The 22,525-nt window shown below is 52.1% G+C and overlaps 1 protein-coding gene across 3 annotated transcripts in view; it reads right to left on the bottom strand.

Moving 5' to 3' along the window:
- Positions 1-21,739, bottom strand: part of MIGA2 (mitoguardin 2) — a 147,297-nt gene extending 125,558 nt beyond the window's left edge. For all 3 annotated transcript variants that reach the window (XR_013595150.1, XM_078646266.1, XM_078646265.1), the window contains exons 1-4: positions 21,625-21,739; positions 13,404-13,647; positions 7,751-7,961; positions 6,367-6,473 (exon numbers count right to left, since the gene is read on the bottom strand). Coding sequence is in view for 2 of the 3 variants with exons in the window: in XM_078646266.1 (XP_078502392.1) it covers positions 6,367-6,473; positions 7,751-7,961; positions 13,404-13,499 (414 nt within the window). In the remaining variant the exon portion in view is untranslated. The remainder of the gene's footprint in view (positions 1-6,366; positions 6,474-7,750; positions 7,962-13,403; positions 13,648-21,624) is intronic.
- Positions 21,740-22,525: the final 786 nt, after the last annotated feature.

Genomic DNA, 22,525 nt, shown 5'->3' on the forward strand with positions numbered 1-22,525 from the left:
TTCAAAGGTAATGAAAGACAGGATCTTGCTTAAAGTACCAGCGTTGTGCTCAAGGTGCAAACGCAAATTTCTATATACTAAATCATAATAATCTAGACAATCAAGTCAGAAACGGGATGCATTGTCAACGTTACCGACTGCACAGTTCATACCCCATTGATATGGAGCAGTCACCTATTTATATGAATGTTCATAATACTAGCAAGGGCCACATGGGAAGCAAACCCTTCAGTCCTTAAATGCCATCAACTCTTTATGGTTGGCACCTGGCTGGTTTTATACCGCATGAACAGATTTGTAATGTTCTGCCAGTACAAACATTAGAAAAATCACCTATCCCCGATATTTTTTCCCCTTATCAGTACTTACTAAAGTAATTTTAATAAGAAAAGTCTTTCAAATTTGTTCTATGGCTGCCCTAACGACCCCGGACTGTTAATTAACGTGAACAAAGGCAGATAGGCCATGTTAAAAACAAATACAAACATATCAAATAGAGTTCTACTTTAGAAACACGTCCTGGCCATTGCAGAATCTTAAAGCGTGAGCAGATTGCTGGTATTTTTGTCTGGGAACCCTAGTTTCAATACACTATTTTTGTGCAATCTAAAGGCAACTTTTGGGTAAGCAGTCACTTCTGAAACAGTGCAACAATGGGGCCAACAGACAAGAACCATTTAGCAGCCCAACTAAATGAGATTACATTCACTCAACAACTGAATTATGTCTTTAAGCAAAGAAAATGACTAATGGGTCGAAGATTTGTACATTCAATTTGATAAGAGTCATGCGTGTTGTTTTCTGATGCACTAACTTCAGCAAGACTGTGCACTGGTAACCGAGGACAACCCTAAATGTGGGCCTAAGCTACAGGTTCACAATCTCATGGGGCATCTGCAAATGAGTGCATTAGGAATCATCTTTGGTCCTCTGCAAGGTGTTGCCCCAGAAACTGGCTGAGGTGAGCGTCAGGTAGTGTTAATGAGCCAGTTGGAACCGATGCGGCCTCCAGCCAGCTTACTGTTTATGTACTAAAAGGTAAAAGTTGAGGGCTGCAAACCTGGACCGAATAGCCAGGTTATCAGGGCCTTTCAAAACTCTGTAAGAGATGTGAAGGTGCGTAGATGAAAGGGTAGCTCGTCTCATTTCTTCGCTGCTAGGTAGGAGAAGGAGCGACCTCCGCATGGGCTATGTCGGATGCGCTGGGTCAGGGTTAGAGAAAGTAATGCCGGGCAGAGGTGTCTGGTGGGCTGATGGAAGTTCAGGAGGTGGTTCAAATAGACGGGTCCGCCGTTGTGTAGGGCTTTGTATTGCATGGTCAGAAGCTTGAACTGGCATCTTTTCTGCACAGGGAGCCAGTGGAGTTCCCCGAGGGAGGGGGCGAAGTGGGTTCGTCTAGGGACATCCAGATCCACAAGCTCAGACTTATTAACCTGTCCAATCAGGTGATCCAAGATGGCAGGGCCTTTGCTATGCTGCTCTTAAAGGACCTGTCGGCTTTTACTTGCCTCTTGCAACAAATCTAATAGAAGAATGGAGAAAAAGTTGTTTCGTCAACAGCTCATAAGCGGGAAAGCCATGCACAGTGACAGTCTGCCAAATATAGCCGCCACTAAAAGGGACATTTACAATGAGCATATACAGAAGGGGTCCTTAGTCATGTGCATCGATCCACAGACTGGGTAGAACTACTGCCTGCCAGATGGAGCACAATGTCACGGGAAACATCCTTTACAACGCAACTTTTACCACGCAGTGCCTTTACGACGCAACTTTTACAACGCAAACCATTACAACGTATTGCGCTGGGGGGCGCTCTAGGATAGGGAATAAGTTAAATTTACTATCCAACACCTTCCCTAGTGTCCACGGGGACTGGAGTTGGAATAGTAAATTAAACTATTCACTATCCAGCACCCCAAAGCGCTATGCGTTGTAAAGGTTTGCGTTGTAAAAACCGCATTGTAAAGGCATGCGATGTAATGTCATACATCCCAATGTCACAGATCAGCTTCCTCCAGAATAATGATTTTGGTTGGTCAGAGAGAAGTGAAAAAATACATAAGTTTCATTTTAAAACTGATATTTTCTGAAGGGACTTTTAAAGAATGGATTTAGAAAGAGAGGAAAAAGTGCACAATTGCCATGCCAAACTTTCAAAGAAGACATCAGGAGGGGCCTGAATTGTACTTTCAGTGTATTTCTGAAGAGTGGTACTACCACTTCATATCCATCATTTATTAGCCTGGCTTTATCATCGGGTCGTGTTAATGAGACGGACGGAGCTGATGCAGCTTCCAGCCAGCTTACTCTTTGTGTACTGAAGGTCACCGCTGAGGGCTGCAAACCTTCAAACATATCAGAGGCAGGTCACGAAAAAGGAGGGCAGTGTACAAGTGCGACTTTGGTATATACCGAGGACTGGTGAAAAGTCAATGAGAGTTCAATCAATCAATCAATAAAACAAACATTTGTAAAGTGCACTACTCACCCAAGAGGGTCTCAAGGCGCTGGGGGAGGAGGGGGTGCTGCTACTGCTCGAAAAGCCAGGTTTTGAGAAGTCTCCTGAAGGTCAGCAGGTCCTGGGTCTGCCGCAGGTGGATGGGGAGGGTGTTCTAAGTCTTGGCGGTGAGGTGGGAGAACGATCTGCCACAGGTGGTCACTCTTTGGATGCAGAGGATGGTGGCGAGGGCGAGGTCAGCGGAGCGTAGCTGGAGGTTCGTGGTGTAGAAGGTGAGTCGTCTGTTGAGGTATGCTGGTCTGGTGTTGTGGAGTGCCTTGTGAGCGTGGGTGAGGAGTTTGAAGGTGATCCTCTTGTTTTGTTTGGTTTTTTTTAAAATATGTTTTATTGCATTTCTTTCATTAGAATACAGGAAACCAAGATAGCACAGCGGTAGCATTGATAAAGTATGTCATTACACACCTGTCATCTACACATGAGCACACAATTGAAGAATATGAATCAGGTTAAAGCATAGATTGACAAAAATGGTAAATACAGCTGTACAAAGATACCTCTCCAGGACAACAGTTTGCTGGAACTACAGCTCTGCCCAGTTACATCCGGCAGAAACAAAAACCCGTATGATGGGGTGCCTATTACCATAGTTGGCCGATGAGAAGAAGTTGATCGCATCAGGAGACTGACGAAAGAGCATTTAAGTAGGACAGGAAGGTGATCCTCTTGTTGACGGGGAGCCAGTGCAGATCTCTCAGGTGGGGTGTGATGTGGCTGTAGCGGGGGATGTCGAGGATGAGGCGTTCTGTATGCGTTGTAGTCGTTTCAGGAGTTTGGTTGATGCGCCTGCGTAGAGGGCGTTGCCGTAGTCCAGTCTGCTGCTGACGAGGGCCTGGGTGGCCGTCCTTCTGGTTTCGGTGGGGATCCACTTGTAGATTTTGCAGAGCATGCAGAAGGTGTTGAAGCAGGAGGATGAGACGGCGTTGACTTGCTTGGTCATGGATAGCGAGGAGTCGAGGATGAACCCCAGGTTGCGTGCGTGGTCGGTGGGCGTCGGTACTGCTCCCAGTGAGGCCGGCCACCAGGAGTCATCCCAGGCGGAGGGGGTGGAGCCAAGGATGAGGACTTCCGTCTTGCCCGAGTTCAGCTTCAGACGGCTGTTCTTCATCCATTCGGAGACGGCCTTCATTCCTTCGTGGAGGTTGGTTTTGGCGTTGGAGAGGTCCTTGGTGAGGGAGAGGATCAGCTGGGTGTCGTCGGCGTAGGAGATGATGTTGAGGTCGTGCGATCGGGCTATGTGGGTGAGAGGTGCCATGTAGACATTGAAGAGTGTCAGGCTGAGGGATGATACTTGGGGTACACCATCTTGAGGCTTTGGATCGGAAAGGCGGGAGGCGGACACTCTGGGTTCTGCTGGAGAGGAAGGAAGTGGTCCATTTCAGGGCATTGACGCAGATCCCTGCGTTGTGGAGGCATGTACGTAGGGTGTGCTGGCAGACGGTATCAAAGGCGGCTGAGAGGTCCAAGAGGATGAGGGTCGCGGTTTCTCCATTGTCCAGCAGGGACAATGATGTCGTCGGTGGTGCCGATGAGGGCAGTTTCGGTGCTGTGGAACCCAGAGTGGCACAGTCCAGGATGATGTTCTCCTCGAGGTAGCGGGTTAGTTGCCTGTTGACGATCTTCTTGATGAGTTGTGATCCGTTTGAAATCTACAGTCCCAGCTTGGGAGGTCTTGTCCTCTGCAGGAATTGCACATATTGTAGCTCAGGTCATCTGATGAATAAAGCCTCACACGATACACTACATTTCTGCTTCTCCACGGCAGACTGATCAACGGTCCTGCAGGCTACGCAAGTACCAAAAACACAGTCCACGACTTATGGACACTTTAGAGCACCTCCTCTTCCAATCTGCACAAAGAGGGTCTGCTCCCAAAGTTCAAAGCCGTTTCCCAGGATCTTAGGTACAGATCAGTGGCGTAAAGGAAAATTATGGGGGCCCTCTGCAGGATGGGCTCAATGGGGGTCCCCTACATTGCAGGGGCCTGCTTGGGAAAGCAGAGTGGCTTTCCCAATCATTTAACTATTTGTTATTCATCCCATTGCATGTATTCTGCAAGGCATGGCTCAGAGGGTGAGGGGGCCCCCCTCCAAAACAAGAAACCCTGTCCCACTGCATCACAGGGGCTGTGGGGGCTCCTTTACGCCCCATGGTACAGATCATGTTCATCAGGATAGTAACACCGTTGGGAATAATGCTGGCAACAGAAATGGTAAAAACAGTCCTGTTGGCAAACGCTTAACCCACCAAGATATTGCTAATCAACAGGACAAATGAAATCATCTAGAACAGAGAAGCTCAAAAAGATGCCCTAGGAGACAGCGGGAAACTGTGAAAGGAAACCGTACAAACAAAGCCTTCTACTAGCACTGAAGAGAACATGTCTGAGACTGCCATGGGTGAATACGAAACACCAGGGAAAAGATGAGACAGTCCCAGGATTCATTCAGAGAGAAAAGGCAATTGACAATATTGACTCAAAGTCTAAAATGCATCAAGAGAGTTTACATGTGTATCCGGAAGAGGAGAGGTTTCGAGGCTGGCCTTAGGGTTAGCATAAAAGATATAGACATTAAACATTTAAGTAACTCTTAAGTGAAGCTGGGATGAGGCAGTGAGGGTTCAGTAGAGCGGCAGTGATTTAACTGGAGAGTAAAGCATGGAGGTGAACATGAGGAAAGGTCCCTGGCATTGATGAAAAGAAATATATCCAAGCAGAAGCTAGGCTGTTGGTGTGCGGTACTTTTGCACCAGTTTAATAAAATATGACAAAATATATCATGGTGACAGGCATAAGTAAGGTCAAATTAAAGGCCACAATCAGCCACAGTATCAAACGGGCCTACATTGCTTTAAGAACCACCTGGCTAGGTATGGCAAGCCGCCACTACACACACTCGTTAGTACACAGCTGGTAGGTGCTTTAAATGAATGGAAATACAACTGCCAGGAAATAATCAATATTCTTCTAGAGAAGCCTATCACATGATCGCTTTTTAACAGCAGGCTAATTTTCCTAAGTAAGCATGCTGGGAAAACTCCCACAACAGACCACACCTAGGTCAGCCCATAGTAAGTGAGATTTACACCAGGACCAGCACTTGTTCCTCAAGTTTAACAAAATGATGGTGAGGGTCTCATGCCTCAGACACGTTAGTGACTGATCACGGGCATGAAGTTAGGGTTCCCTGATCCATGCTGGCAGAGCCTGGACTAGGGCACACAGTTCTCCCACAACCCCATGAACAAACGTGTGCCCATTAGTGAACTAATATTTATATGTCATGTTCAGGTGCTCACTCACAAGGCACAGCGCCAGCAGCGCAGAAAAAAACCCTAAATTTTATTTTTTAACAGAGTTTTATACAGCGCGAACTTGACCCGAATCGGGTATCAGAGCGCTTTACATAGCACAGTTTAGGACACGTTCATTTGTGTTAGGCACAGGGAGATTAAGTGATTTGCCCAGATTCACAGGATGTTGAGCGTCATTTCCGAGACTAGAAGCCAGTTCCCCAGATTCGAGGTCGATCGCCTTAGCCGTTAGGCCAACTCCTCTCCCCTTGACTCTGCATAAATAACACTGCAGACCATGAGGCAGCGTCAGGCCCTGGGCAGGTTTGTGGACAATCACCCCTGCAGGGTTTCAAACACAATCTTGATGAAGTTAAATCCTGATAGTCAGTTCTAGGGTTATAGGAAAGTATACCTTTGGGCGATCTCATGGTTGTTCACTTTCACCTCCCTCAAACCCTTACCCCCATCAATCCTAGGCTGTCCAACAGTGCCCGCCCCTCATCCAGGAGAGGTGGTTGGGGAGCTCTGAAGTCAATCACCTTCTATCTTACCGAGGCCAGACTGTGCGATGAACTGGAATGCTTGCTGGGGTCGATGGAAGAAATGCCACTCAGAGTGTCATTGCTGTTCGGGCTCTGCTGCCTTCGGCTGGGATAACCTTCAAGGAATTGAAAAACAGTTACTAACCCAGAGGATACAGTCCTCATCTTTCAGATTGACATATACAACCCTCAGCACACTCCAGTCATTGCAAGCAAACCAACCATTAGATAGATGACAGATTTTGAATCTGGCCCCAGTCCCCAGATGAATACATAGTACAATGCCAGCCTTTGGAGCCAAACTGATTTGAGGAATACACCAGCTGTAGCACTAAAAACAACACCTGGTATACACCAGGCCTAGGACCCTCCTCTACAAGCAGTACACGACCAGCATTGGGAGCCAAACAGATACCCAACATAAACCAGTCTTAGAATCCAGAGCCATGGCATCGTATATACCCACCCTTGTGCCCACAACTATACCCAGTAAACCACGAGCCATTGAAGCCAAACTGAGATTTAGCATATATCAGCCTTTTGAGCGATGCCAACACAGTGTATTATATTTGGTCCCATTTTGGGCAACCCAGCCGGAATGATGAGATATGAGGGGATAGATAAAACCCTTTCAGACAGACTGGTGTATACCTGCATTCATGTAAGCTGATTGGACATACTGGAGAAGGGAGAGCACTTCGATCCTGCAGGCGCAGGTGAGACTGAATTCAAGCCAATTCAGCCCCAGGCGAACTTGCCTGCTACATAATGCCTCCACAATGGAACACTTTTGACTTTAAAAGAGAGTTGGAGTGGACTCTTGAGACTGACTACTGGTGGGGCTTACCCTGGTTGGTACTTATAGTCAATAGAGAATACCCACTACCACTAGAGCAAGGAGAGAGTGGAACACAGAGAACTGCCTCTGAAACACTAGAGGGCCAACCTCAGCGGGACTGTATAATTGTTTTTGGATGTCGAATTGCCCTTTGTGTTATTAGCAGTAGACATAGTGCATTTTCAGTTGTGAGCCCGTGTCCACCTCCCTGTGTCCATCCCATTCGCCTGAAGGAGCCTTGCACTGCTCAGACTACGCTCTCCCTGAGAGTCAAGTGCTGAAGGGGTTCTTGGCCCAGTTGCCAGAATCCATAGTTGGCCGGGCCCCTGGACATCAGGAGTAAAATGCCTGAGCCCCTACAGCTGAGCCCAGTAACTCCTGCTTGCCCAGGGGCCCTCTGAAAGGGGTTGTGACAGGAATCACATGGGCTCATCCATCCCAGCAGTGTTCGGAATAAGGACCATCCATCCCCCAATGCACCACTCACCCCCATCACTTGAACTCTAGTTGCTGAGGCGAAGTGTTGATCCCTCCAATTCAAAGCCGTCTCCTCACCTTTCCTCACGGAGGAGCCCCGTCGTGCATGCAGCCCAGGTGCTGGGATGGCCAGTGGCTTCACCCCCTCGGTTTCCTGGGTGATCTGCTTCCTCTTACGCCGTCTACGCTTCAGCTGGTGTGCAGCCAGAGCAAGCGCCATCGTGCCCAGAGCTGTGGCAAACAGCACTTTCCGAAGGCCTGGAGACATCCTCAGCTGAGAGAAGACAGACTGCAAAAAGTGGGCATATTAGTAAGTATATTAGTAAGTAGAAAAGGGAAGAGCATAAACAAGCTATGAGATGGTCAAAGGAAACAGAGAGAGCAAATCATGGTGCCCAGAACATCAGCAAACCACACCCTCTGCAGGCTGAGTGACACGCACAGCAGGTAAAGGAAGTTGGCAGGGAACTAATGGAGTGAGCAAAGAGAGAACAGGCAGAGACAGAGGTCTGAGTGAGAGGAATCCTATCTTTCCAACCAACACCAGTTTGTTAACATGGGCACCTCCAAGTCCCAAATTATCCCTATTCCTGCAGAGTATCCCAAGGTACCATCCCGTCCCCTCTTATTTTAATCTTAACACGGAGTCGCTTAGTGCTCTATTCACAGATAACAATATCAAGATTCACCGACAGGCTGATTACACATGTAAGAAACTGGATTATTTCAGGGGGTGGACGACTCCCCACCTCAAGAAGTGATCACAACCCTTGTCAGAGTGACCCCTTAAAGTCACTAAATTAACCGGAGCTCAACCCCTGGTAGCCACGGCACAGAGCAGACAGGCTTAACTTAGGGCAACGTACAAAGTATTTATGCAGTATCAGAACAGTAATAAAGTAAAAAATGCAAACAATAAACATTCTAAATTGAAGAAAAAAAAGAATAAGATTAAAAAAACAAAATAACACCAAACTGACATAAATCCAATAAAGGAACAGGCATTTTTAAAGTTTTAAGTAGGAATAACATCAAGAAGAATAAAGTGCTCCATGGGAGACACTTGAGCACTCATGGGGTTGCCAGACTGCAGGGTCCAGTTGCCAATGGTCATCTGAGCAGTTGCAGGAAAGGCCTCTTGCAGCTTGTTGTATCCCTGAAACATGAACAGGAGGTCAGTCTTGTGACCTCTGTAACCCACGAACAGGTTCAGTCCTTTCAGGTCTCTTCTCAGTTTCAAGACAGCAGGTTCAGCGCTCTTCTGATCTTCCTCAAGTTGAGGAGTATTATGAAGAGGGTGCCACATTTATGGCCAGCACAAGCTAGTAAGTGGCAATGACCCCTGGGCATGTCCTAACAGGGTACAGGTTCTCAGGGTCGACCCAACGCACTTTGGGCATTTCCAAGATGGCAGGAGTCTTTGGCCACACTAATCTTGGTCTTCTAGGGCTGGGGAGGCGGGGCAGGGGTGTACTTTGGTAATCCTAATTTCCTCCCACATCCAAAACAAAAATACAGTTTCAAGGTGGTCACTGTACCCTCAATAAACCCAGAGACAGGGGTCTGGCAGAAAAATAAGGGTTTCCAGCAACCAGACAGTACATACAAAAGCATTGTTTTGGCATTCTGTTCTCACCTTTCAAAGTGCATAAGTGTTGTATGCAAAACCCCAGATGGTCTATCAAACAGGATCTAACACTCCAGTAGAATTTAACACTAATGTCAAAACGCGAAACACTACGATTGGAGCCTGCATGGCTCCTTACAAAGGAAAGGCCCTGCCCAGGTATCAGCTAACATTTGCCTGTAATAAGGGAGACTTCTTTGAAGTGTGCGCGAAGCGTTATATCCAAAACTAGCAGACTGATTAAGCAGGATTTGACACTGCATTGTCAAAAAGGATGTTCACAGTCCTGCCGAGCATATTCCGTGTGCCCATTCAGGAGGTTATTGTTTGCCCTCGGGAGGCACTTCAAACCCAAACACTAAATACTGCGTGCCAGAAGTGGAAGAAAAAATGCAAATGGGCCTCCAGAGGGTTTATGAAGGGAAAAGATAACCTTCTAAAAAAGATATCATTAATATTTATCAATAATTCGACCTAGCCATTGAACTGGATTTTTTTTTTTTAAACAGTTTTTATTATTTTACTGAGGAAAACATAGGGTATACATTAGCCGTACAGTGCGTATGTAGAGATCATCACATGAAATATGCAATTCGAGAATAGATATGACAGGTATATATATATATAAATAAAACAGTATGGCAATGAAAGTACCCAATACAATGCTTAGGATCCACATGTCCCCTCCCCCCTCACTCAGAGTCATCCTCGCTATCTAACACCGGCAGTTAGCACAAATAACCCCTGTACTCGTTCCATGCACCCCATAGTCTGACTCATTTTCGCGGACATTTCCGGTTCAGGTATACAGTCCTCTCCGCCACCATTGCAAAGTCTAGATCGCTGCACCAATCTTTGACCGCTGGCACCATTGGTGATCCCCAGAATTTGGCTGTGTTCCTTTTAGCATACATTATACCTAATGTCATCCAATCCTGAGTGGAATGTGTTAGATCATTTGGTTCCCAGATGTTCAATAAACAACATCTAGGTTCCGGGGTTATCGATACCATCACCACTTGTGACATAGTCCTCATGACTTTGGCCCAATACGTGGCCACTAGGGGGCAGTCCCAGATGGTGTGAAAGAATGATCCTTCCTCCCCACACCCTCGTAAACAATATTTATGTGGGGCTCTCCCAATTGCGTGTAAAGTGACCCTAGTGTAATACACACGGTGTAGTATTTTCAGTTGTACAAGCCTAAGTCTGGAGGGTATAGCTACTTCTCGGGGGATGAAAGCGCAGTCTGCCAATCTGATTCATCTAACTCCCCTACTTCATTGGCCCAGGAGTCTTTTAGTTTCAAGGTTGGGTCGGGTAAGTTATTAATTATCTTACGATATACGAAGGAGGTCGCTGTTTTGGGCATGTGTTCGGTTAGAAGCCTATCCTCAAGTGGAGTGGATTCGGGTATGTCAGCACCAGGCTGGATAAGTGACCCCAGGGCGTGGCGTATTTGCATGTATCTGAAGCGCTCCGTAGGTGCCAAGTCGTATTGTGTCCTAAGCTGCTCAAACGTCAAAATGGTACCCCGTTTCCAGAGGTCTCCCACTGTTGGGTGAACTGGATTTTTAATAACTATCAAAAACAGTAGTTTAATTATTTTTCTAGCTTTTTCCTAACCGAAATTGATTAAATGTAATAATGTAACAGTGTTCTCCTAAGGTACAGCTAGCCTTGCTGCATTGATAATAGCTTTGGGGTTTTTCACTCCAAGGGCATGCTTAACATTAAATGTCTGTATGTCCTACTTATAAATACCAGGCTCTCTGCCTTATGGGCAATAAGGCAGACGCTGGGGTGACTTATAAATATTTAAAATAACGGTTTCGACTTGTGAAAGGGGTTATTTGGACAGGTTGATTTTGCAGCTTAAAACAACAACATCCAGGCAACAAGTGGTAGGCCTGCAGTCATGTTTGCACAGTCACTGTAATGGATTGCACAATGAGTGCTGCAGTCCACTAGTGACATTTAACTTACAGGCCCCTGTGTACCCTAAATAGGTTAAGTTAGACATGAGAGTCCGGGGGTATAACAATTCCACCGTGTTGAATAGGGGAGAACCAGCACGTTATCACTGGTTAGCGGTGTAAAGTGCATAGAATTCTGCAACCAGCAAGAATATAGGGTCCAGCAAAAGGTGGAAAATCTAGGGTGACCCTGCAGAAAGGGAACATTTTCTACAGTAAACAACTAAACTTAAACGTCTCCTCTGCTTCAGATATTCAATGCCTGAAGCCTGCCTGCACATCATACAGACCGAACGTGCAGCCCAACCAAGCCATCATTTCTGTTATTTGACAAACTTGGCTCATGATGTGAACCTTGACGGCTTCAAACGCAAACTTTCACTGATTGCCACTCTGGACACCAACCTCACCCACAAGGAACACAGTACCAAAAACACAAAGACAGACTGGTGTTATGTCTCCATTTTAAAGAAAGTGTAACTATTTATTCTTCAGAACTTCTGCTCAAGCCCTCACACTCTTGCATCTGGATGGTAGTAAAGCCCTTCTGGCACTTTTCAAGGGCACCCAACATGCTGCAGCACGTCACGTCCAGGACCTGAGAAAATATGATCACATTACTCATGTCCTGATGGAACTACATTGGCCCACTTGCGAGCGCACACCATCGTCAAAACCAGATGCATAATTTACAAAGCCATCATGATCAGCACCACTGCTTATCTTGCAGATAAGCTCACCATCTCTAGTTGTGCTTGGCACACCCGCAGCCAGGACAACATCAGTATGCAGACTAAGAAGTGTAAAAAACTAAACTAAAGCAGATCTCACCATTAGGGCCCATTGGCTATGTCAGTGCCTTGAGGCAATGCAGTTAAGTATAGTCAAAAGGAAAAAAAGGACAGGTTTCCCTTATTTTAAGTGTGCAAAAGTACTTTTGTGAAGGGCCAGCAGCAATCTGCAATTTTTTTTTTTTTTAAAAGAACGGCGGAGATTGTGGGGCAACAGAGGTGGGGGAGTGGGTGGTGAGCCTGAGGAAGAGAGCAACACAGATGCAGGGAGAAGCACCCAAGGAAGACAGCAATACAGGGGCAAGAACACAAGGGAGACAGCAACATGGAGCATGGGTGATGTTGGGGGAAGAAGTACACAAGAGAAAAGAAATAGAAAGTAGGGAGACAGACCAGGAAATCCATCAAATAAGCAAGCAAATGAGAGAAAGCAGAAGCGTATTAGAACAGGTAGAGAGAGTTTGCAGAGAAGTGAAGGGAGTGGGTACAAAAGTAAGAACATGAAGACAGAGACTGGCACAGAGAGGGACATGAGCAGTGAGAGCACATGCTCCATCTGCCCATTAGCAAGCAGAAACAGAGAACAAGCATGGACAAGCAGACATAGACAGCAAGTGCAACTAGCTAGACAGAGGGCCAGCATGGGCATACAGAGCGGGCATGGGCAGGTAGACCGCCAAGTAGGCACAGAAAGCGAAGCCGGGCAGACACAGCAGGTGAGTTTGGGCGAGCAGACACAAAGCACAGGTAGGCAGGCAGACTCAGAAAGTGCGCATGACCAAAGAACAGTCAAACACAGAACAGGCAGACAGAGCGAGCAGAAAGATGAGGAACAGACAAACCATTAACACAGGGAGAATAATCAAACAAGCTGAAAAAATTAAAAAGCATGTCGCAAGAATGACACAAATTAGAACCTCACCAAGACTGAGAGTGAACTCATGGTCAAATAAAGGATCGGAAATTGCATCCATGCAACAAATCGAAAAAGGACAACACATAGGCCAAGAAAGCAGAACACTACAAAGCATGTTATCAATATGTCTGTGAAGCTTAGACCGTGTTTCTTCAAACATAGCCCCAAATGTGGGAAAACTCTAGAGGCATTAATTCTGACAGTAGATCAGTAACTTAAAGTCGAAGGGTAATCATGATAAATACAATCTACTTGAACAAGAACCAGAGAAATTATAAAAGGAAGCAAGCGCAAAGCCTCCGACACCATCAAAGACCCAAACACTCCTGTGTTAGTCTAGGTTGCCTTTCCTAACCACTGCAAAGACAAAAACTATTGAACAGAGAGAGCGGGAAGGCTTAGCATTACAAATGTATCTCACCTGTCCAAATGTTGAGTACAGGAAGACAGGGATTTCTGCCACAGTCATTGCAAGTGCTTGGATTATGGAGACACCGTCTGTCCTCCTAAATGCCATGATGGAGCTCGGTCACACTGGGTGTGCACAGGTTGATCCGCAAGAAAGCTATGAAAGACTGCAATATCTGTGCCCTGTGCACACTGCTGATACGAACAGCTTCATCCCAGATTGCACGTTTCAGGAAACAGAGCCACCAGCACAGAGTCTGAAAGGGAAAAGTTATGTTCTTATATTGTCTCAAAACAGTCTACTACAAACTCAACACCACAACAGGACCATAGCACAGCCACCAGGACCTAGCACAGCCACCAGGACCTTAGCACAGCCACCAGGACCATAGCACAGCCACCAGGACCATAGCACAGCCACCAGGACCATAGCACAGCCACCAGGACCATAGCACAGCCACCAGGACCATAGCACAGCCACCAGGACCATAGCACAGCCACCAGGACCATAGCACAGCCACCAGGACCATAGCACAGCCACCAGGACCATAGCACAGCCACCAGGACCTAGCACAGCCACCAGGACCATAGCACAGCCACCAGGACCATAGCACAGCCACCAGGACCATAGCACAGCCACCAGGACCATAGCACAGCCACCAGGACCATAGCACATAGCCACATGACACCAGTGAGAGTAGTGCGTCGCATATAGCCGCAGGACTTTCACGTACACACTTTGTACAATAGCCACCAGACCCACGACATCTCATCATGGACAAGTGCAAACCAATCAATCAAAGCTACAAACCCAACAGACATACAAAACCTTGGTTGCTACAACCAATAGTCACCTCGTAAACAGCCATAGAGCTCACAACTACAAACCGTCCCTTCACACAAAGGTACAAATCATAGAAACAATCCCACACACAATTACAAAACACAAGCAACTCACAAACCCCAATACATTAATCTCGCACACAGATACAAACCATAGCAATCCTCTCACAAGTAAACGTCCAGACACACACTGCTTACCGGCATACAAATCCAAGTCAGAACCTTGACACACACAACCTCTAGCAAAGTGTATACACAGAGCAACAAGCCCAGGAAGCCATCGGCGTAGCAACTTCCACACCTAAATCCAGAAAGCACCTGACCTGCAGCAACAACGTCCTGCAGTCACAGTACACAGAAGGAACCTTCTTCCCCTCCGTAATCACAAAACCATGCTGTGGCTATATAGGGCCACGAATTCAGGATGCACCTCACATAAAAATGAATACAGCATCAGGATACCAAAAGCCAAGCGAACACACACCCACCTACAAACCCAACATTTAACACAAAGCAGAGCCTCTCAGCCCTCCTGCTCCCCCTTATAACCTCTCCTGCCCCCTCTTCTCTGCCTCTCACCCCTACTACTCACCTCATTACCTCCCCTGCCTCCTCCTTCCCTGCCTCTCAGCCCTCCTGCTCCCCTCATACCCTCTCCTGCCCCCTCTTTTCTGCCTCTCAGCCCTCCTGCGCCCCTCATACCCTCTCCTGCCCCTTCTTCTCTGCCACAGCCCTCCTGCTCCCCTCATACCCTCTCCTGCCCCTTCTTCTGCCTCAGCCCTCCTGATCCCCTCATACCCTCTACTGCCCCCTCTTCTGCCTCAGCCCTCCTGATCCCCTCATACCCTCTACTGCCCCCTCTTCTCTGCCTCTCACCCCTACTACTCACCTCATTACCTCCCCTGCCTCCTCCTTCCCTGCCTCTCAGCCCTCCTGCTCCCCTCATACCCTCTCCTGCCCCCTCTTTTCTGCCTCTCAGCCCTCCTGCGCCCCTCATACCCTCTCCTGCCCCCTCTTCTCTGCCACAGCCCTCCTGCTCCCCTCATACCCTCTCCTGCCCCTTCTTCTGCCTCAGCCCTCCTGATCCCCTCATACCCTCTACTGCCCCCTCTTCTGCCTCAGCCCTCCTGATCCCCTCATACCCTCTACTGCCCCCTCTTCTCTGCCTCTCACCCCTACTACTCACCTCATTACCTCCCCTGCCTCCTCCTTCACTACCTCTCAGCCCTCCTGCTCCCCTCATACCCTCTCCTGCCCCTCATACCCTCTCCTGCCCCCTAATACCCTCTCCTGCCCCCTCATACCCTCTCCTGCCCCCTCATACCTCCTCCTGCCCCCTCATACCCTCTCCTGCCCCCTCATACCCTCTCCTGCCCCCTCATACCCTCTCCTGCCCCCTCATACCCTCTCCTACTCCCCTCCTACCCCCTCATACCCTCTCCTGCCCCCTCATACCCTCTCCTGCACCCCTCCTGCCCCCTCATACCCTCTCCTGCCCCCCTCATACCCTCTCCTACCCTCTCATGCCCCCCTCCTACCCTCTCCTGCACCCCTCATACCCCCTCATACCCTCTCCTGCCCCCTCATACCCTCTCCTGCTCCCCTCCTGAGGTGTGGCGCCGCGGCCAGGGCGACTGACGCTGGAATCTGGGGACCACGGTTCGATCCCCGGCTCCGGCGGCAGGTTAGCCCAGCACCATGTGACTCTGGGCAATAGCTCGCTTAATCTTCCCGACGGCCCCCCAGCGCCTAGAGACCCTTACGGGTGATTGTGCGCTTTACAAATGTGGACTTTCTTTACTTTACTCCTGCCCCCTCATACACCCTCCTGCCCCCTCATACCTCCTCCTGCCCCCACATACCCTCTCCTGCCCACTCATACACCCTCCTGCCCCCTCATACCCTCTCCTGCCCCCTCATACCCTCTCCTGCCCCCACATACCCTCTCCTGCCCCCACATACCCCCTCATACACCCTCCTGCCCCCTCATACCCTCTCCTACCCTCTCCTGCCCCCCTCATACCTCCTCCTGCCCCCTCATACACCCTCCTGCCCCCTCATACCTCCTCCTGCCCCCTCATACCCCCTCCTGCCCCCTCATACCCCCTCCTGCCCCCTCTTACCCTCTCCTGCCCCCTCATACCATCTCCTGCACCCCTCATACCCCCTCATACCCTCTCCTGCCCCCTCATACCCTCTCCTGCTCCCCTCCTGCCCCCTCATACCCTCTCCTGCCCCCTCATACCCTCTCCTGCCCCCCTCATACCTCCTCCTGCCCCCTCATACCTCCTCCTGCCCCCTCATACCTCCTCCTGCCCCCTCATACCTCCTCCTGCCCCCTCATACCTCCTCCTGCCCCCACATACCCCCTCCTGCCCCCTCATACACCCTCCTGCCCCCTCATACCCTCTCCTGCCCCCCTCATACCATCTCCTGCACCCCTCATACCCCCTCATACCCTCTCCTGCCCCCTCATACCCTCTCCTGCTCCCCTCCTGCCCCCTCATACCCTCTCCTGCCCCCTCATACCCTCTCCTGCCCCCTCATACCCTCTCCTGCCCCCTCATACCCTCTCCTGCCCCCCTCATACCCTCTCCTGCCCCCTCATACCTCCTCCTGCCCCCTCATACACCCTCCTGCCCCCTCATACCCTCTCTCCTGCCCCCTCATACCCTTTCCTGCTCCCCTCATACCCTCTCCTGTCCCCTCATACCCTCTCCTGCCCCCCTATACCTCCTCCTGCCCCCTCATACCTCCTCCTGCCCCCTCATACACCCTCCTGCCCACTCATACACCCTCCTGCCCCCTCATACCCTCTCCTGCCCCCTCATACCCTTTCCTGCCCCCCTCATACCCTCTCCTGTCCCCTCATACCCTTTCCTGCCCCCCTCATACCCTCTCCTGCTCCCCTCATACCCTCTCCTGTCCCCCCATACCCTTTCCTGCCCCCCTCATACCCTCTCCTGCTCCCCTCATACCCTCTCCTGCTCCCCTCATACCCTCTCCTGTCCCCTCATACCCTTTCCTGCCCCCCTCATACCCTCTCCTGCTCCCTCATACCCTCTCCTGCTCCCCTAATACCCTCTCCTGTCCCCTCATACCCTTTCCTGCCCCCCTCATACCCTCTCCTGCTCCCTCATACCTCCTCCTGCTCCCCTCATACCTCCTCCTGCTCCTGCTCCCCTCATACCCTCTCCTGCCCCCCTCATACCCCCTCCTGCCCCCTCATACACCCTCCTGCCCCCTCATACCCTCTCCTGCCCCCTCATACCCTCTCTCCTGCCCCCTCATACCCTTTCCTGCTCCCCTCATACCCTCTCCTGTCCCCTCATACCCTCTCCTGCCCCCCTCATACCTCCTCCTGCCCCCTCATACCTCCTCCTGCCCCCTCATACACCCTCCTGCCCCCTCATACCCTCTCCTGCCCCCTCATACCCTCTCTCCTGCCCCCTCATACCCTTTCCTGCCCCCCTCATACCCTCTCCTGTCCCCTCATACCCTTTCCTGCCCCCCTCATACCCTCTCCTGCTCCCCTCATACCCTCTCCTGTCCCCTCATACCCTCTCCTGCCCCCTCATACACTCTCCTGCTCCCCTCATACCCTCTCCTGCTCCCCTCATACCCTCTCCTGTCCCCTCATACCCTTTCCTGCCCCCCTCATACCCTCTCCTGCTCCCCTCATACCTCCTCCTGCCCTCTCATACACCCTCCTGCCCCCTCATACACCCTCCTGCCCCCTCATACCCTCTCCTGACCCCTCATACCCTCTCTCCTGCCCCCTCATACCCTTTCCTGCTCCCCTCATACCCTCTCCTGTCCCCTCATACCCTCTCCTGCCCCCCTCATACCTCCTCCTGCCCCCTCATACACCCTCCTGCCCCCTCATACCCTCTCCTGCCCCTCATACACCCTCCTGCCCCCCTCATACCCTCTCCTGCTCCCTCATACCTCCTCCTGTCCCCTCATACCCTTTCCTGCTCCCCTCATACCCTCTCCCGCCCCCTCATACCTCCTCCTGCCCCCTCATACCTCCTCCTGCCCCCTCATACACCCTCCTGCCCCCTCATACCCTTTCCTGCCCCCCTCATACACCCTCCTGCCCCCTCATACCCTCTCCTGCCCCCTCATACCCTCTCCCGCCCCCTCATACCCTCTCCCGCCCCCTCATACCCTCTCCCGCCCCTCATACCCTCTCCTGCCCCCTCATACCCTCTCCTGCCCCTCATACACCCTCCTGCCCCCCTCATACCCTCTCCTGCTCCCCTCCTACCCTCTCCTGTCCCCTCATACCCTCTCCTGCCCCCCTCATACCCTCTCCTGCTCCCTCATACCCTCTCCTGCTCCCCTCATACCCTCTCCTGCCCCCTCATACCCTCTCCTGCCCCCTCATACCCTCTCCTGCCCCCTCATACCCTCTCCTGCCCCTCATACACCCTCCTGCCCCCTCATACCCTCTCCTGCTCCCTCATACCTCCTCCTGTCCCCTCATACCCTTTCCTGCTCCCCTCATACCCTCTCCCGCCCCCTCATACCTCCTCCTGCCCCCTCATACCCTTTCCTGCCCCCCTCATACCCTCTCCTGCTCCCCTCATACCCTCTCCTGTCCCCTCATACCCTCTCCTGCCCCCCTCATACACTCTCCTGCTCCCCTCATACCCTCTCCTGCTCCCCTCATACCCTCTCCTGTCCCCTCATACCCTTTCCTGCCCCCCTCATACCCTCTCCTGCTCCCCTCATACCTCCTCCTGCCCTCTCATACACCCTCCTGCCCCCTCATACCCTCTCCTGACCCCTCATACCCTCTCTCCTGCCCCCTCATACCCTTTCCTGCTCCCCTCATACCCTCTCCTGTCCCCTCATACCCTCTCCTGCTCCCCTCATACCCTCTCCTGCCCCCTCATACCCTCTCCTGCCCCCTCATACCCTCTCCTGCCCCTCATACACCCTCCTGCCCCCCTCATACCCTCTCCTGCTCCCTCATACCTCCTCCTGTCCCCTCATACCCTTTCCTGCTCCCCTCATACCCTCTCCCGCCCCCTCATACCTCCTCCTGCCCCCTCATACCTCCTCCTGCCCCCTCATACACCCTCCTGCCCCCTCATACCCTTTCCTGCCCCCCTCATACACCCTCCTGCCCCCTCATACCCTCTCCCGCCCCCTCATACCCTCTCCCGCCCCCTCATACCCTCTCCCGCCCCCTCATACCCTCTCCCGCCCCTCATACCCTCTCCCGCCCCCTCATACCCTCTCCCGCCCCCTCATACCCTCTCCTGCCCCCTCATACCCTCTCCTGCCCCTCATACACCCTCCTGCCCCCCTCATACCCTCTCCTGCTCCCCTCCTACCCTCTCCTGTCCCCTCATACCCTCTCCTGCCCCCCTCATACCCTCTCCTGCTCCCTCATACCCTCTCCTGCTCCCCTCATACCCTCTCCTGCTCCCCTCATACCCTCTCCTGCCCCCTCATACCCTCTCCTGCCCCCTCATACCCTCTCCTGCCCCCTCATACCCTCTCCTGCCCCTCATACACCCTCCTGCCCCCTCATACCCTCTCCTGCTCCCTCATACCTCCTCCTGTCCCCTCATACCCTTTCCTGCTCCCCTCATACCCTCTCCCGCCCCCTCATACCTCCTCCTGCCCCCTCATACCTCCTCCTGCCCCCTCATACACCCTCCTGCCCCCTCATACCCTTTCCTGCCCCCCTCATACACCCTCCTGCCCCCTCATACCCTCTCCTGCCCCCTCATACCCTCTCCTGCTCCCCTCATACCCTCTCCTGCCCCCTCATACCCTCTCCCGCCCCCTCATACCCTCTCCCGCCCCCTCATACCCTCTCCCGCCCCCTCATACCCTCTCCTGCCCCCTCATACCCTCTCCTGCCCCCTCATACCCTCTCCTGCTCCCCTCATACCCTCTCCCGCCCCCTCATACCCTCTCCCGCCCCCTCATACCCTCTCCCGCCCCCTCATACCCTCTCCCGCCCCCTCATACCCTCTCCCGCCCCCTCATACCCTCTCCCGCCCCCTCATACCCTCTCCTGCCCCCCTCATACCCTCTCCCGTCCCCTCATACCCTCTCCCGCCCCCCTCATACCCTCTCCCGCCCCCTCATACCCTCTCCCGCCCCCTCATACCCTCTCCCGCCCCCCTCATACCCTCTCCCGCCCCCTCATACCCTCTCCCGCCCCCTCATACCCTCTCCCGCCCCCTCATACCCTCTCCTGCCCCCCTCATACCCTCTCCCGCCCCCTCATACCCTCTCCCGCCCCCTCATACCCTCTCCCGCCCCCTCATACCCTCTCCCGCCCCCTCATACCCTCTCCCGCCCCCTCATACCCTCTCCTGCCCCCTCATACCCTCTCCTGCCCCTCATACCCTCTCCTGCCCCCTCATACCCTCTCCTGCCCCTCATACCCTCTCCTGCCCCCTCATACCCTCTCCTGCCCCCTCATACCCTCTCCCGCCCCCTCATACCCTCTCCCGCCCCCTCATACCCTCTCCTGCCCCCCTCATACCCTCTCCCGCCCCCTCATACCCTCTCCCGCCCCCTCATACCCTCTCCTGCCCCCTCATACCCTCTCCTGCCCCTCATACCCTCTCCTGCCCCCTCATACCCTCTCCTGCCCCCTCATACCCTCTCCTGCCCCCTCATACCCTCTCCCGCCCCCTCATACCCTCTCCCGCCCCCTCATACCCTCTCCTGCCCCCTCATACCCTCTCCTGCCCCCCTCATACCCTCTCCTGCCCCCTCATACCCTCTCCTGCCCCCTCATACCCTCTCCTGCCCCCTCATACCCTCTCCCGCCCCCTCATACCCTCTCCTGCCCCCTCATACCCTCTCCTGCCCCCTCATACCCTCTCCTGCCCCCTCAAACCCTCTCCTGCCCCCTCATACCCTCTCCTGCCCCCTCATACCCTCTCCTGCCCCCTCATACCCTCTCCTGCCCCCTCATACCCTCTCCTGCCCCTCATACACCCTCCTGCCCCCTCATACCCTCTCCTGCTCCCTCATACCTCCTCCTGTCCCCTCATACCCTTTCCTGCTCCCCTCATACCCTCTCCCGCCCCCTCATACCTCCTCCTGCCCCCTCATACCTCCTCCTGCCCCCTCATACACCCTCCTGCCCCCTCATACCCTTTCCTGCCCCCCTCATACACCCTCCTGCCCCCTCATACCCTCTCCTGCCCCCTCAAACCCTCTCCTGCCCCTCCTGTCTGCCTCTCGCCTCCGCCCTCCTCACCCCTCACGCCCCTCACACCCCTCACGCCCCTCACACCCCTCACTCCCCTCACGCCCCCCGGCCCTCCTCACCCCTCACCCCCCTCACCCCCCTCACGCCCCTCACCCCCCTCACGCTCCTCACGCCCCTCACGCCCCCCGGCCCTCCTCACCCTCCATCCCCCGAAGGGCAGCGTCTCCTCCGCGCTGCGCAACCAAACCCTCGGCCGCCCTTAGGAGGAGGCGGAGCCTGCAGAAGACGGACGCCGATCTCAGCCAACGGGAGAACAGAGCGATTACCGAGACGTATTCTCCAACCAATGGTAACATTGACAGCACCCGGTGCTGCACCGTAGGCCGAAGCCCAGCGTGCGCTTCCGGGTAACGGGGGGCTCTGATTGGTTACAGCATCCTGACTGACGGGTGGTAGGACAGAGGGCGGGGCTTCTTTTAAAGAGACAGACGCGATCCAGCAGCACTCTGAATCCCAGGCAGGGCATTTTTATAGTATTTATTTAATGCATTTTTATAAAGCGGGGACATTACCCGAAGGTGTCAGAGCGCTGTACAATAGCACCAGTGACGTCACAAGAGAAAAGGGTTACACAACAGAACATTACAAAGATAAACAGGAGACTCAAAAGGTCTGACACACAAACACAAAATCCAACACAGCAAGCAAGGGTGAGGAGTGCACAAGACAAGCATTTGCAATGCAATAGGTCTCGCATTTACGCCAGTTTAAGGTATTGGCACTGTAAATGACAATGACTTTTATTTTTGTATTTTAAAACATAAATAAAAGTCATTGTCATTTACAATGCTAATAGCTTAAACATAAATGCGAGACCTATTGTATTGCAAATGCTTGTTTTTTGGTAGGCACAGTGAGATTAAGGGATTTGGCTAGAATCACAGCATGTTGAGCCGACACAGAACTCGAACCTGATTCCCCAGCTCCAAAGTCGTCAACACTGGCAGGCACCCTACATCTCTCGGTGTTTGCCCTCTTCAGTGTTAAGCTGCTCACACTTTCGTTTTGAGGAAAATCATTCTCTGTCTGTCCTTCCCCGT

The sequence above is a fragment of the Lissotriton helveticus genome, chromosome 5_1 (assembly GCF_964261635.1).
Source record: "Lissotriton helveticus chromosome 5_1, aLisHel1.1, whole genome shotgun sequence".
Classification (NCBI taxonomy): Eukaryota; Metazoa; Chordata; class Amphibia; order Caudata; family Salamandridae; genus Lissotriton; species Lissotriton helveticus.